At 30.0% G+C, this 12,730-nt stretch overlaps 1 protein-coding gene across 1 annotated transcript; it reads left to right on the plus strand.

The window, feature by feature from the left end:
• Window positions 1-535: 535 nt before the first annotated feature.
• On the plus strand, window positions 536-10,491 carry LOC125056293. The gene is made up of 11 exons (XM_047659322.1): window positions 536-787; window positions 2,287-2,420; window positions 2,726-2,904; window positions 3,108-3,276; window positions 3,481-3,651; window positions 4,576-4,768; window positions 5,213-5,346; window positions 5,644-5,825; window positions 8,533-8,701; window positions 9,408-9,581; window positions 9,862-10,491. The coding sequence occupies exons 1-10, from the start codon at window positions 600-602 to the stop codon at window positions 9,578-9,580; spliced, it is 1,692 nt and encodes a 563-aa protein (XP_047515278.1). The 5' UTR covers window positions 536-599; the 3' UTR covers window position 9,581; window positions 9,862-10,491.
• Window positions 10,492-12,730: the final 2,239 nt, after the last annotated feature.

Genomic DNA, 12,730 nt, shown 5'->3' on the forward strand with positions numbered 1-12,730 from the left:
CCAACTCTGTGCAGTGCTTTGAGATTGAATAAAATTTTTAGAAATACATGGTAATTCTATTTTTCTGCACTTATACGATAATTAAAATTTATTACATATTTGTAATTGTAGTACGTAAAAATTTAAAGGTGAAAGGATGTAAAGGTCTATTGTGAGATATACAATGAGATAACATGGTTGAAATTACATAAAAGTATGGAACGAACGAGTGGCACAACAACCTTTTAAAGTGCCTTAGATTTCTGTATCTGTTTCGTGATGATTTGTTTTTTTTTTTTCTAGTAGGCAAGTAGGTGCTAAGGCTTTGTGCCTGCCACACGCCGTCGATATTTTGGATCAGGGCATGACGGTTTTCTCACCATGTTTTTCACCGAATGACCAGGTGTTAAATGCGAAACTCTATTAAATTTGATTGGCCTATTTTTGATTCGTTTCTATGATTTGATTGCGGATCGCTATTTAATCATAATAACAAGAGATTGGATAATAGAATCTATGCCTACGGTCAGTAAAGTTTCAGCATGGACTGTAGCCACCGTGTCATTAATAAAATTAAATAAATTACGTCATTAATTTAACGTCTCCTCTTCCGATAAAAGATGTGGCATAGTCTGTGGGTTTTAATTTTTGTAGTCTTTATTTATTTAGTTAAGAAAATAGTGCAAAGTGAGCCGAATAAAATTCAATTTCATTTTAAGTTTTTTATATTTTACTTCGCCGGAAGTCTTTTGGCTGCTTTTATTTGGCCATACTTTCTTCTGGATCCAAAAAATGTTAAAAATGCAAAGTAAGTTTAAGCAATGTCTTTCGGATTTTTTAAAATTTAACATAGATTTATCTATTGATAAAGTATATAACGTAACTATACTTGTGTTCACGGGAGCCATTTCCATATTATCTTTTAATCGTTTACGCACACACTCGCACACACTCATTAATATTACACCACTCAAATTTATCTAAATTTTAGATTCACTTTCCATTTCTCTAATACTGTATTATTTTGTACTAAGTTTATTTTCTTTTATTGCTCTTGGAAGAGTCTGGTCACTCACAACGCAGGAATGTCCTATTGTGGTGTCCAACGTCTGTAAAAATAACTATAAAATAAGGTTTAATTAATAAATTTTTATTTATATATATACCACGTCTTACAAGACATTTCTAGTTAGATAAAAAGTTTAATATTATCCCCATAACTTTTCTTTACAATGAAAATCGACGTAATATTTCAAAATAGTAAATAAGATCATCTTTTTTTAGATATATCAAGTACCTAATAATTTTAGGCGTAGGCGTTTATCAGTCTTTCATCAGAATTATTTTATCGTGGACGATTTTGATAAAAAACTGAACAGCGCACTTCCCAGATAGTTCATCGACATCGTAGATAATTTTGAACAAGCTAAAATTAAAATAATATTTTTAACTTATTTTTCTGTAATAAACGAATCATAAAACTGTTTTAATAATTATGTTAGTTCACATTATCAATGTGCAGTAGGTATATACAAACATTAAAAGGTATCTAGATAATTTTTTAGAGTGAGGAAACTTTCTTGCTTCGTTGGACTCCAATCTAATTTGAGTATACTTTTCGATTGAAGTTACATTCAATGTGTATGGTAATAAAATTCGCTTTTTTAATAACAATTACTAATTATTAAACACCGATTTCCTTTGTTATTACTTTAATGTCTCTCTTATTGACTATTTTATTATACTACTAAATATTATATTACAATAAACTAAAAAACTAGACGGGTGTTTTTATATAAATTCGACTTGAATTTGATTTAAATGCTAGCTTTTAATTTAATTTAGCAGCAATTATTCCTACATTTATTAAAATGTAATTTGATTATATTTATTTTTTCATTACAAGACCATAATCATCAACTGTTTTGAATTGAAAAGCACAGAAAACTGTTTGCCTATCTACGTGTTCATAAAAATCAGTGAAACAAATGCATATTATTTTTATTTTGTCAGTTAGCCTAACAGTTTTGTGTAAATTATATGAAAAATTCACGAACTATATACACCATTGTATATCTAACATACAAGCACAGTTCACATTCACAGTAAAAACGTGCAAATCCGTTTGCTTTCGACATATGGGAGACATACTTAGCGCTAAATCTCAACTTAGCGCGTTCAGCACGAACGCAAAGATTACGGGATGGTTAAACAAGCTATTTAAAATCTTATTAGCAATATTATTCAATTGATTACAAACTTTTTCGTAAATATAAAAACATATGGTCTTATTCTACTTAATTATAGGTTGGGAGCTGGCCTGCTTAAACATATATCAAAGGTGTACGGCCTGAAATGGGAGCTACGGAGAGAAGATATTTTATCAGAAGATCGAGGAGCCATCATTGTCTCGAACCATCAATCATCTCTAGACATATTAGGTTGGTTTACCTTTATTACGTTCCTCCATCTTATCGAGAACAAAATATATTAGCAATTATCATGACTTTTCTACGGTGTATGTTTTCTCTACGGTGTTTAATCAAGAGTAAATTCTGGGTGTCTGGTATAGATGGGTTAGTTCTACCTTCTTAGCACTACAAGAAACATTTCTCGGGGATTGCCTAGTGATTTTTTTAAATCAAATACAGTGTATACTCTTTATAACGAATTTCAAGGGACCGAGCACTTTTATGCGTGTGTTTACAAGCGTTTAATATAGTTTGAATTTATTTACTCATTTCAGGGCTTTTTAACATCTGGCATATAGCAGATAAATTAACGGCCATCGCAAAAAAAGAAATCTTCTACGTATGGCCATTTGGTTTAGCAGCTTACCTCGGAGGTGTTGTATTTATAGATAGGAAAAATTCAAAGGGGGCATATAAACAATTAGAAGTTACAGCAGAAGCAATGAACAAGAAGGTAGGTTATTAAAACATTCTGAATAAATCAAGATTTTTTTCTTTTTTAAGAATTTGTTTACACATCAAGCTTATACTTCTTCTCTTATTATGTTGGAGGCTAAAAATGAGATTTTACATTATTTATTTACGTAGATACATTTTTTTATTCTAACGAGTATTTAAATCATAACAATATTTCCATAGAAACGTTTTCTGTTTTAGATAAAAATATGGCTGTTCCCAGAAGGAACCCGGAACAAAGATTACACAAAACTTTTACCCTTCAAAAAGGGTGCATTTGCGATGGCGATCGCTTCACAAAAACCTGTCATACCTGTTGTATTTTCTCCATACTACTTCATAAATAGAAAGAAATATATATTTAATAGAGGTAAGATTAATTTGATGCTCAGGTAAAAAGCATAAAATCATTTTATACGTTGAGCTGGAACTACTTAATAAATGATTAACTGTCGAGGCTAGTAGTAAACACTGAAGGTTGCATCCCCGAAAAGTATTTTTTTCATGTTACTTTTTTACAGGTACTAATTGGATGCATAATATATTTGCTGTGACGCCTTTCGTTTCATTTCAGGTCACGTTATTATTCAATGCCTTGAACCCATATCAACGAAAGGAATGACGATGAATGATGTGTCAACTTTAACGGAAAGGGTCCATGAAATAATGGAAAAGACTTACAAGGATCTCAGTAATGAAGTTTTTAGTGCTCTACCACATGACTATACACATACACTAGTAGGCTAATGATATTATAGCTATTATTATTATGTTTGTATATTATTTAATATGCCATAGACATCAACAAAAATACGATATTACAGTTAGCTGTTTGTAGTAAGTTAGAAACAAACTATTGTAGAATTTAGAAGGTAAATATTAACAATATTTAATTTAAGCTTACCGTAAACTTCTAAATAAAATAGGAACATACTCTGTATCCATTCCCGTAGGCTCTGTGACAATCATAGAGATTGTTGTATTCTTGCACGGTGATACGTTTTAGCCACGAATAAATTGTTTGTATAAATTTTTTCCATCTTATCATATATATATATGTCTCTATCTGGTATGAACGTAACGGATCATACATCAAAAATAAATATATTTCGGTTTCAGCATCTATCACCATTGAATGTAAGTTCTCAAATGTCATCTGTCAGTTATCAACATAAAATAAACCAAAATGCCACACAATATCGATATGAGTAAATCAAATGTTAATTGTCAAGTGAAAAATATATATCAATTCTTTAATCTGTTTAATGTTTATTGTTTTTAGTTTTTACTAAAGCTTATTGCTTATGGTTCGCGCCGGGCGCTGCCGGTATAAATAATATTATTTTATCTAAATACTAGTTAGTTATAAGTGAATTTCGTTTCTAATAAAGTAGTAACGAAAAATTTTGTGCATTAATGTGTTTATAAAAATCTGTAAATAATTGTAATAAACTAAATTCTGTGTACCACAAATATTATTTTAAACATTATTAAAATCTTTAATAATTATTATACTGTCTTGAGATACAAAAGTCTTCAAGCTGTGATACATATTATCTTAATAATATTGTACATAATATTTTATTTCATAATAATTGACAACCCAACGGTTTTCCGTTCTTTGTAATTCTGCTACACTTCAAGGGTTTCATGAAAATATTTGAATAAAACATGTGGGACAAAATAATTTACGCATTTGTTATAATGCTTGCTACTTATATACTCAAGCAACTATTTTCGGAAACGCCAAATAATATTAAGTTTCAATCGAAGTTTCTCGTATTTTACATTTGGACTTCCTTCGTGGCATTATTTACCTTACCTTTTTTTGTATTTCGACCAAAAAACGTGAAGAACTCACTGTGAGTATATTATACAACTTGTTATATTTCCCTGCTACTATAATGCTTGTTCAGTCATTTACCTTATTAAGCAATAAATTTCTTAAGTAGTAACAATCAATTGATTGCCTTACAAAGGTTTACTTGTGTACTTGTTGTAATATTGCTCCATCAAAATTTTAAAGATTTATACTTGCTTTAAACACTAATATTTTCCTTTTTTAATTTATTTAAAACAAAGCAGTATGCATAAAGTCCCACAATTCCTAACTTGGGCATGGTAAAATATATACAAAAATATTTAAGTTTTGCTCATAATTTTTCCTAATTGCACTTAATAATAATTCCACTTAAACATTTTCTAGTTCTTTTTATTTTAATTCCAAGTATAATTCCTTTTTAATAAGGCAAATAACTTAATAACCTATTCTTATTATAAAAAATGTTAAATTAAAATTATTACAGATGTGGAGCCCAAATCGTTAAGCATGTAACCAAATTAATTGAGGTCAAATGGCATTTAAGGAATGGTAGGATATTGGCTGAAGATAGGGGAGCAGTTATCATATCAAATCACCAATCTTCTCTAGACATTTTAGGTATGATTAATAAATTCTTTTAATTTTATAACTTTATATTCTGACTGAGATATTTGTTACATTAAACTATTTTATTTATTGTTTATGTTATATGTTATGAAGTGACTTAAAAATGAATGAATGAATGAATCCATAGTATGCTGTTTATTTTCATGTTTGCTACTATTACTTAAATTCAAATTTATTCATTTGTTCTTGCTTACATGAACATTATTTCCTTTTATCAAATAAAGCTCGAATACTAAACATTTAAAAAAAATCACTTTAACAAGAGTTTTTATTTACTGTTTATTTCAGGCTTGTTTAATGTATGGCATGTAGCAGTAAAAGTTGCAGCAATTGCAAGAAAAGAACTCTTTTATATCTGGCCCTTCGGTCTTGCTGCATATTTAGCTGGAGTTGTATTTATTGACAGGAATAGCACCAAGGATGCGTACAAACAACTTAAGATTACGTCAGATGTGATGATAAAAAATAAGGTACTTTCTAAATCCTCATTTGCTAAGAAATAAGATCTAATAGAAGAATTGGAATCTGTTTTTCTGATAATTTTAAACCAATTCTAGAGTGAATAAATAAATGTTGAATTGAAACTATCACAGATACGTAACAAAAACCTAACTAATTCATCATTTCTCAAAATAAAAACATTCTGCTGCATGCTTCAAATTTTAAACTATCAAATAATTTTAATTGCATATTCATATAGAACAACATAATTTTTTTTCCTAATTCAAGTAGGCAAAGTAGAGTATATGATAAATATTCATCATTTTTACACACTTTATATTAGCATTGCCTGTATGTATGTATGTAACCGACTCCTTCGGACTCGACTTTGACCCACTTTTAACGGACAGATTTAATTTAAACTTTGCGCACCTGTCAAAGATCGCTGACAATGCAATAATCCGAAGAAAAAGAATTTAAAAAAATCAACTAAAAAATAAATAATAGTTTAAAAAAACTAAAAAACACGCTTTTAAAGCACATTAAACTAAAAAGTGAAAAATAATTCCTAATTTAGGCTGAACATAGTAATGAACAAAAAATACTGGTATTGTGAAAAAGCGTGGGGCGCCTTGTGCCATATTTTTCGTATATCTAACATTCATTCAAATGTTGTTTAAAGTATCTTACTATACAAAAATTTATATAAAATTATTAAAGTGAAACAATTCATACTGGACAAATATGAAATCAACTAAAGTTCCTGTCCTTATTACATATTAGATACATTTATTTTTATTTAAATTTATGACATTACTTCTAGCTACCCACACTTAGCTCAGACATAAATTAGGTAATGTATAAGAATTAGACCATCTTATTTAAGGACAGTTCACACACCTACTCTCTAATTAGACAATAAACTTTGATTTGACCCAAATTAATCATTTGATCTGTGGCAATCATTTACGAGTTTCGTCAAGTATTTGTATACGTCAAGGCGAATCTCAGTTTTTGAAAGCTTCACAAATTCTATTCAAACTGCAAATTATGTGCATATGGCATACAAAATTTTATCTGTACTATTTTCTTACGATAACTATACCACTATAGTTGCTAAGGGCATTATATACACTAGACTACATTATAGGCACTAGACTCGAGTTGAAACCATTTTATAATTAAAAATAAATAATTAATAATTAATCGAAAAATATTTCCTGAAACAATATTTTCTATTTATTGACAACAATTATAAATAAACAATTTGTCTGAATTAGTTTCATAATTAACTTTATGGTATGGGTTATAAATCTGGTTGTTTTCTTGCTAATACTGAAATTGTTAAATATAAATACAACGTAATTGCCCTTTTATTAGTAATAAACCCAATGCAGGTAACCTCACCTTGAACTGACGGTATAAAGTAACAATCAATACAGTGAATATACCGAATACATATATTATTCAAACAAAGATTTGCATCAATAGCAAACGAAATAAGATATAGAATGTTTGGCAATTTAAATTTAAAATTACGAACTAATATTTAGCTATATCAGCAATAATATAAATAATGTGATTAAATATTTACGAGCAGCGCTAACCTTGTTTATGGATGATTTTTAACTGTAGTTGCAGGTTTGCTCCCCGACTATGTAATAATATTAATCCAGTGGCGCCTACTACTCTGTATGGGTTCTTGGCCTAAGACTGCATCCGTTTATTTGATCATTTTTGTTTCATAGACAAGGGGCCATCCATAAAGTACGTCACACGAATTTTAGGACTTTTGGACCCCTCCCCCCGTCCTTGTCACAGGTTGTCACATTTTTATAACCCCCTCTCTTGATGTGACGTCACACATTTTTTAAATTTATCTTTAAATCCTTACCATTCAAAATTCTCGTGAATTTGAGTGTCTCACTTGCATTACAACGCCGCTCTAGAAGTTAAATGACGTTGCATGAGAGATTATCGCATAGCGAGAATGCTAAATGTTTAATTCACATCCAAACTTTGCGTTTTAGTATTTTAAATTTTCACATGTGACGTCACAAAAGTATTGACCCCCCATGCCCCTTGTCACACGATGTCACACTTTGGTGATACCCTCCCTCCCCATTAACGTGTGACGTACTTTATGGATGGCCCCCAAGTAGTAATCAGTATTGTCTGGCATATGTCGTATATTTTTGAGTTTGAGGCATGCCAGTTTCCTGACAATGTTTACCTTCATTGTTAGATACACACATATACAGAAAGTCCATTGTTGCACAGCCGGGGATAGAACCTACGACTTCAGGAATTAGAGTAGCACGCCGATACCAATAGGTAGAGGTGAGAAGAGAGTCACCTGGTTCTACTAAGTTAAATCACTAACTCGGTTCATTAGAAAAATATTATATATCTTTCAAGCGGAAACAGTTACGTTTCGCCGGAAAATAAAACTAGGAACACCAGCGTACACGCATTGTAACGCTTGACAAACGCCGTACATATGATGTATCAAATCGTGATAATTATATAAATGACTAGTGCCCATTGACTGAACAGCCAAGTTCTATTGCCAGAGTAAGATACGTAATTTCTACACTTAGTATGTTATTCTAGTAGAATGCACTTTGCATTCGACTATTTATTTCTATAGAAACATCGACAAATCGTGGTAATTACGAATGATATGTGGGCTTTCTAAATAACCGAAATATATATAAGTATTTTTTTTAATTTCAGACAAAAATATGGATATTTCCCGAAGGAACGCGGAACAAGGATTTTACGAAGTTACTGCCATTTAAAAAAGGCGGTTTCAATATAGCAGTTGCAGCTCAGGTGCCAATCATTCCAGTTGTCATATCACCATACTACTTTATTAACAGAAAGAAAAATATTTTTAGCAAAGGTAAAAGTTTAAATAACAAATTAAATGCGCTTATGTTTTGTTTTTCAAATACTAATAGTTAGTAATTCTTTACGTAACCGTATCTTAGGTCAATGAGAAATAAACAAATAAGGGTTATACTTATTTATTTCCTATTTTTTTACAGTATCTTAATACTAATACAAAAGAAAACTCATTAATATAAAAATAAAACTAAAACCCTAATATAAATTAAACATAAAACTTAAACTTTTTTATAACTAATTATAAATAATACACTTCTTGTGAATTCAGCCAGTGTGCAACTAAACATATGTCTCACATGCAATAATATTCTTAGATTTTGTGTTTTAGTGTTAGTATAACACTAAATCTAACCCTTGATGTGGGTAACATCGAGTTCACGGCGTATAACTTGAAGGTTTGATTCTCGACGAAACAGTTTCTGTATGGGAGGAAAAGACGCAAAAAATATTTTAATGAAATAATGAAAGGAATATTTAGTGGCCATTTATTATTAACAGGGCAATTTTAGTACTATACATCTGATTAAAAGGTCCCACTTCAAAGGCCGGTACATTGTTACTTGTAATTTAAACAAAATTCTGTGTATAGATTTAATGATCTCATTACTAAATATACTTAAAGATTTTTTCCTACTTTCCGTTGTAATCAAGACTAAGAAAGAATTTTTGCTTATTACTTCATAAAAACACTATATTTCTAGGTCACGCCATAATCCAATGCCTAGAACCGGTGCCTACGAAAGGTCTAACAATGGAAGATGTACCGGAATTAATAACAAAAGTGAGGAATATCATGGAAATTGCATACAAGGAGTTATCAAAGGAAGTCATTAGTGCCTTACCGCCTAACTATCCCTTAGAAACTGAGGACTGAAGTATGTAAATTCTCGTTTAAATAATAAACAAATTACGTGTGTAATTGGGTAAAGCAAATCTGTCAGCAGGATTACTCTGTAAATCCAAAAAGTATTCTGGTTTCAATATTGTGTCCATGTTATTCTTTGTTTGCTACATTGACTAATAGACCTACATCAAAATGATTTTCGACTTAAGATGACGTCATAATTATTACGTTTAATAGTGGCATAAATTTTTTTGCTTTACAGAGTAGCCCTGGTATATAAATCTCAAAAATAAAACTGTAATATGTTCGAGAAACCCGTACTGAAATTAAGATGTTAAAATTCCATTTATACCATAGATACTGCGGAGTAAGAATGTTCCAATTTGATTTTTCTCATAAAAATTACCCAAACACCCGTGCCTCAGGCGAACACAAAGCTTGTTCAAATTAAAAGTTACGAAAATAACTCCCACAGACATACTTTTTGCTTACTTAGTCTCAACAACTACACTTTAGTCATTAGTTATATTTTTATTTTTTGGTTAAGAAAATACATTCATTGTGTCTGCACTATCCATTGCAAATAATCCGAAGTGGCCGTGTCGATCTGTAGAATAATGACTCAAGCAAAAGTCCCTTTGCAATACATTCATCCAAGTTATGCAATTTCTGAACTAAATAACACCAACTGAATGAACTGAATCTAAACGCAAGCGCAAGAATAGTCAATGAATCTTGTGCAATAATCATAATTTTAGTAATGTTGCCATTTATTTTAAGGCTTTATATAATTTAGGCATGTTTAGTTTCTAAGGCTAAGTCATTCCAATCGAATATTTGGATTTATAAGACAAAAATGCTCATTTTAAATTAGTTTTGTTATACTCCTAAAATTATCAAAGAGTCACAATTTGAGGTTGATCCATGAGGCTAATATTATTATTTATAAAATGACCGACTTCCCGACTTCAGCACAAAGCTTAGGAACAATTTGTTTAAATATGCAAACAGTGACTTAAAGATTGTTAGTTCACCATGTATACCATCTGCCCTAGTAATCAGTCCACAACTAATCATAGACTTCGCAGTGCCGTTCTTCAAAATATATTTATCTACCAATTGACGGTATGGGCGACTATAAATACGTACATTAATTAATGTGCATTTTATTTATGAAAGTAATGCGGCAACACCACAGGTTACTTGTCAAAAACCATTGAAACCAACCACAATAAAATATGTTAACTAATTCCGCTAGATAACAATCAAATTTGCCAACAAGTCGGTGTTCTTACTCATTTAGGTTTTTAGTTCTTGTGAAGACTTTTTAAATAGTTAACATGAAATGAATGAAGTTTATATAGAAATAAAACTATTTTATCGACAGTCAAATAGCTCGTAAAATTTTCTTGAAATTAGACTTTTAATATTTATTCTTTAGAAATGCGCTCTACAATGAACTTACGACGTACTTTAAATTTTTGCCAATTTTTACTACTAATAAATAAGAAAACCAGTCAAAATCCTTTAGTATTAATTATTTTACCAAGTTTAGTTATATTTATAGTATTATGTTTAGAATAATAACCATTGCAGCAAGAGGCAGTTAATTCCCAGCGAACTACACGCGTATAGATGCCATAAATTGTAAGACGAATGTAGAATACCAAACTCTTTGTATTTCTACAGAATACCAATCATTAGTTAATTTAAGCTTACATTTTACTCTTACCTTCATACGAGTGCGCGTGACTTGAATTAATTCATTGGAAATGGGTCATCAATGATTAATTTGGTTTCTCAATAGTCTATAGTTAATTAGTGACCCAATTGTATATTACTTTTTGATCAATTGTATTTAAATTTGATTTAACCTTTAAAAAGTTGCGACAGTCTTAAATATTCTCAGAAATTCTTCATAAACATTTAATCATTAGAGTTCTGACTCTGTAACTTCCAGTAGCGATCCCAATCTCAAGAATGAGTTTTTGTTAGGCGCGATGTTCCGACATCAGCGCTACGGATATTGAGAGAACTACATCGAATTTGCATACAAAATATCTGGATCGGTATCGCATCCACTGTTGGAAGTGACAGAGAAGGGCATAGGCCTTTCGACAGTTACGAGGTCGATGAATTAATTGAATGTTGGTACAGCGTAAACGGAAATAATTAATACAATTCGTACAATTAAGCATCAACTATAATCTTTAAAAGTATAAAGTGTGTGTCTATATGGTTGGTTGATTTTAATGTTAAATTAACTACACTGTTTTAACTGAAATATTTTTTTCATAACAGTAAAAAGTTAGCCAGAATGAGACAAATTCCTTTAGTTTAAACAGTCTAATTTGACTTTATTTAATGACTGATTTAGTTATCTAAAAGGTGGTAATATACGCTGTATTTACACATGTAGATGTCAAAAACGATAATTTTTTGTGTATACAAGATAAAATATTTTATATAATTAAAAAAAATACTAGCCACTTCTGATTTTAATTAATTGAAATTGTTCCGGCACGTGAGTTAGCAAGAACTAGCCAAGTTAAGATACAATTGTATAAACTGGTATTAAGATTAATGTGTGTTTGTGATTATACTAGTCTATCTGATTGGCGTAGGAATATTTCAAGTAATTTTTGATACATTCATGTTACTGAATTTTTATATCTAACTTTTCTGTATTTAGTGGAACTTATATCTGAGATATATTTTTATTGAGTATATATTTGATGATAATTTTTAAGGGATTAAATATAAAATTATATAAATTGATAGCTTTGATAATTTCTTTCTACTGAATTTTGTGACATTAGTATTGAAGATGTATTTTACAATATTTAGACAAAAAATATGAATTGTTTATAACTGAAAGATCTATTATTAGAATGTATGAAACATTCCTTACTTCGGCTTTTACTTTACACACAATGTATTAAAAACCATATGTATTATCTTAGCCATAGTATTGTAACTCATATGGAAAATATCTTTCGTGATTTTAATGCTATCTATGGCATAGTTTACTCTAGATATAAAAAAAAAACTACGCTTTAGCACATATTGTCCCTTATTGTGTTTTTAATTATAAAGTATTGTAATTTGTGATATAACTGTGTTTCATGTATGATCTTTAAGGTTTACGTTTTTATGTGATCATAAATAAAAATACTTATG

The sequence above is a fragment of the Pieris napi genome, chromosome 14 (genome assembly GCF_905475465.1).
Source record: "Pieris napi chromosome 14, ilPieNapi1.2, whole genome shotgun sequence".
Lineage (NCBI taxonomy): Eukaryota > Metazoa > Arthropoda > Insecta > Lepidoptera > Pieridae > Pieris > Pieris napi.